Genomic DNA, 4,700 nt, shown 5'->3' on the forward strand with positions numbered 1-4,700 from the left:
AGGGTTAAGAAAGGAAGGAGCGCCATTTAGCTATTCGTACACAGATCTTGATGGAATAGTTTGCAGACACGATGTATTGGGAGCACTGTTAGTGATCACCCGGCAGATGAAAAGATGGCCACCACGAGAAGGCTTGGCTCTATCTACTCTATTTTCCAGATCCCAGTGATTGCCTTGCTCATCATCCTTTAACCCCTCTATATGGTTCTGGACTTACACAGAGACCCCTAGGCTTGGGCCATGGTGTTACCTGCTACTCTATGGAGTGAGATGGCAAGAAGAATAGTCAGGTAGTTGGCCATAACCAGGAGAGCAGAGAAAGTAGAAAATCAGAAGACACAAGTGTAGTCACTAAGCGGGCTGGGATTACACCAGGAAACAAATACACCAGCTGAGCACAGAGGACTGAACCAGAGGAGAACAAGGCTGTATCTGGCAGATTCCAGGAATAGGCTTCAAGCTTTAGTAGGGTTTGGTGCTTTCTAATTGGCTTAAGCAGGTAGCAGATTACTACCAGATTGCTGGACAGCACACAAACCCATACTGCCAGGCTGGATGAAACTACTGGTCTCAGGCACCCTAATCTTAGTGGCTGGACAGAGCCAGCGCCACCCAGAGCTTCTGGTTTCGACGTCTCTTCTATTACCAGCAATGCCTGCACCATAAATAAGGCGCTGCTTGGTGATGGAATCAAACATCGCAGGAGCAGATTCCAGTGGAGAGGGGACACACCATCTGCAGATGCCCTAATATAACACAATTACAGGAAACTAAAGCAGTAGAAATCCCCATAAAGTGACTCCATTATGGAAATTATAACCCTCAGTGAATTATTCTATGGGAGTAGTGACACTTTACGGAAATTAGCTCGCACTGGATGTTGCAACATGAAAATTGCACATTTGCCATTTTATTATCCAACACATAATGCCCAGATTGTGCTCCAGGAAACACACACCGTAAATTAAGTGGGTTCTTCTCACTATAGTAATGCCAAATATATGGATGCTAAATATGGTTTGGGCGCACTACAAGGCTCAGAAGAGAGTGGATATTTGACTTTGGGAGAGCGGATATTGCTGGATTGGTTTATGGAAGCCATGTTGCTTTTCAAGAGCTTTTGACCCACAAATATTGTGGAAACCTTTTGGTTTTCCTCTGTCTGATGATGGACCTTAGTGGTGTCTTGTGTTTCCGTGAGATGAGTAGATGTGTTATTGGTATAATTTTCACCTATATAACATTGTTTGTTGGCTTTTTATTCCATGTTTGGGAGGCAGAGTGAACAAACCATTGAGCACCATGATGCACTGGTTCATGCTATGAGGCTTTCGATTAGACTGTGAACTGTCATTGTATTGGAGAATAATTCAATATTTTTAAAAAGCTTGTATTTTTTTTGGACAGCTTGAGTAGAAATGTTCAAAAGTGTAAAATTTTAGGATATTTTATTCAAAATTATTAATTGGTTTTATTTTTAGCAGATGACTGTACCAGGAGATCAGAGGGACAGCTGACATCTTCAATTTTTAAATCTGATGATCTTGAGATCTCACAGGATACAACTGAAGTGATTGCTGTTACTCCAGATATACCATCATCCCTTCACAGCAAAGATCTGTCATCTGATCCTATGAAACAGGTCCCATCTTTTGGTTCATTACCAACTACAAAGGAAAATCAAAATCACAATAGAAGCAGTAAAAAATTAATTGATTCTAAAGGAAAGCAGCCATTTTCATATTCAGAATATGGAAATAGTTTTCTTGAAAAGACTTTTCTTAATCGTGAAAAAATTCACATAAGAGAGAATAGATTTTCCTGTTCAGAATGTGGGAAATGTTTTACTCAGAATTCACATCTTGTTACACATGAGAGAACTCACACAGCAGAGAAGCCATATTCATGTTCAGAATGTGGGAAATGTTTTAGCCAGAAATCATATTTGGTTAGGCACCAAAGAACTCACACAGGGGAGAAGCCTTTTTCCTGTTCAGAATGTGGGAAATGTTTTATCCGGAAATCACATCTTGTTACACATGAGAGAATTCACACAGCAGAGAAGCCATATTCATGTTCAGAATGCGGGAAATGTTTTATTGATAAATCAGATTTGGTTAAGCACCAAAGAACTCACACAGGGGAGAAGCCTTTTTCCTGTTCAGAATGTGGGAAATGTTTTACACGGAAATTACATTTTGTTAACCACCATAGAACTCACACAGGGGAGACGCCTTTTTCATGTTCAGAATGTGGGAAATGTTTTATAAAAAAATGTAATCTTGATATACATCTAAAAATTCACACAGGGGAGAAGCCTTTTTCATGTTCAGAATGTTGGAAATGTTTTATCCAGAAATCAGATTGGGATAGGCACCAAAGAACTCACACAGGGGGGAAGCCTTTTTTATGTTCAGAATGTGGGAAATGTTTTGCACGTAAATCACTGCTTGTTACTCACCAGAGGACTCACACAGGGGAGAAGCCTTTTTCCTGTTCAGAATGTTGGACATGTTTTATCCGGAAATCAGATTTGGTTAGACACCAGAGAACTCACACAGGTGAGAAGCCATTTTCCTGTTCAGAATGTGGGAAATGTTTTATCCAGAAATCAGATTTGGTTAGGCACCAGAGAACTCACACAGGTGAGAAGCCTTTTTCCTGTTCAGAATGTGGGAAATGTTTTACAAAGAAATCAGATTTGGTTAATCATCACCATAGAACTCACACAGGGGAGAAACCTTTTTCATGTTCTTAATGTGGGAAATGTTTTCTACTGAAATCAACTCTTAATAAACATCAGGGAAGTCATACGGGGAGCTTTTTTCATGTTCAAAATGTTGGAAATATACAAAACCAAAACTGATAAGTTCAATAGCAGAGCAAAAACTTATCTTTGGCAAGCAGGAATCAGACTGGTCTCCAAGAATCCAGCAGAGAAGTCACCAGCGACTCAGAAGGGCGTCGGCTGCCTTATATCCAGTCAGAAGTTCCCGCTACCCAGTCACCATCCACCTGATCAGGTGTTTGGTAATCAGCCTCACTACCTTCCTTCACCAGAAGAGGGAGATCCTCGGACACAAAAGATGAATGAACAGATGAGCTCACAACAGTACCTCCCCCTTGAGGAGGGGTCACTGAACCCTCATCCAAGCCACCAGGCCGATCAGGATGAGCTCGATGAAAAGCATGCACCAATCTTTCGGCATGAATATCCGAGGCAGAGACCCAGGAATTATCCTCCTGACCATAACCCTTCCACTTAACCAAATACTGGAGTCTCCGTCTAGCCAGGCGGGAATCCAGTATCTTCTCTACCTCATATTCCATGTTACCTTCAACCAACACAGCGTCAGGAGGTGCCACCATAGGAACCACTGGTTCAACAAACCTCTTCAACAAGAACTTATGAAATACATTATGAATCTTAAATGTGACAGGAAGAGCCAACCGAAAAAAGACCGGATTAATAATCTCCAAAATCTTGTAAGGTCCAATAAATCTAGGTTTAAACTTTGGAGAAGCCACTTTCATAGAGATATTCTTTGATGACAACCAGACCATATCACCCACCTTAATCTGGGGACCAATGGTCCTATGCCGGTTAGAAAACCACTGGGTCTTTTCCTGGGAAAGAGACAACTTATCCACCACTTGGTCCCAAATCTGCTGCATTCTTTCCAACACAGTGTCAACCCCTGGACAGGCAGAAGACTCCACCTGCCCTGAAGAAAATCGAGGATGAAACCCAAAGTTACAGAAAAAGGGTGACATCAAAGTGGCAGAACTAGCTCTATTATTTAAAGCAAATTCGGCCAAGGGTAAAAATAAGACCCAATCATCCTGATCAGCAGATATAAAATATCTCAAATAAGCCTCCAAAGTCTGGTTTGTTCTCTCCGTCTGCCCATTGGTCTGAGGGTGAAATGCAGAGGAGAAGGACAACTGAATTCCCAACTTGGAACAAAAGGTCCTCCAGAATCTAGAGACAAACTGAACTCCTCTGTCCGATACAATGTTCTCAGGAATCCCGTGCAAGCGAACCACCTGTTGCAAAAACAAGGGCACCAACTCTGAGGAAGATGGCAACTTAGGGAGTGGTACAAGATGGACCATCTTAGAGAATCTATCACAAATCACCCAGATAACAGTCATCCTCTCTGAGACAGGCAGATCAGAAATTAAATCCATTGAAATATGGGTCCATGGCCTCCTGGGCACCGGCAAAGGCATCAACAACCCACTAGAACGAGAACAAGGCTTAGATCGGGAGCAAGTCCCACAGGACTGCACAACATTTCTGACATCACGAGACAAGGCAGGCCACCAAAAAGACCGACTCACCAAATCTCTAGTACCAAAAATACCTGGATGACCAGCCAACGCGGAGCAATGAACCTCAGACATCACTTTCCTCCTCCACTGGTCAGGAACATACAACCTACCACTGGGACAACGCTCAGGCTTATCCTCCTGAAACTTCTCCAGAGCACGTCTCAAATCAGGCGAGATGGCAGAAAGAACCACCCCCTCACCTAAGATGGCAGCAGGCTTGGTCACATTAGGAGAATCGGCCAAAAAACTCCTAGAGAGGGCATCAGCCTTAACGTTCTTAGTGCCCGGGAGAAAGGAGACCACAAAATCAAAACGTGTGAAAAACAAGGCCCACCTGGCCTGTCTCGGATTCAAGCATTTAGCCG

At 42.7% G+C, this 4,700-nt stretch overlaps 1 protein-coding gene across 1 annotated transcript; it reads left to right on the plus strand.

The window, feature by feature from the left end:
- Nucleotides 1-1,487: 1,487 nt before the first annotated feature.
- Nucleotides 1,488-2,811, plus strand: LOC141075807 (uncharacterized). The gene has a single exon (XM_073562950.1). The coding sequence runs from the start codon at nt 1,634-1,636 to the stop codon at nt 2,756-2,758; it is 1,125 nt and encodes a 374-aa protein (XP_073419051.1). The 5' UTR covers nt 1,488-1,633; the 3' UTR covers nt 2,759-2,811.
- The last annotated feature ends 1,889 nt before the right edge of the window (nt 2,812-4,700 follow it).

Source organism: Dendrobates tinctorius, unplaced genomic scaffold (assembly GCF_039654945.1).
Source record: "Dendrobates tinctorius isolate UK_male_01 unplaced genomic scaffold, ASM3965494v1 ptg000372l, whole genome shotgun sequence".
Lineage (NCBI taxonomy): Eukaryota > Metazoa > Chordata > Amphibia > Anura > Dendrobatidae > Dendrobates > Dendrobates tinctorius.

Excerpts from the sequence above, each read along its gene's own strand:
- LOC141075807 (XM_073562950.1), top strand. The coding sequence starts at position 1,634 with ATGAAACAGGTCCCATCTTTTGGTTCATTACCAACTACAAAGGAAAAT.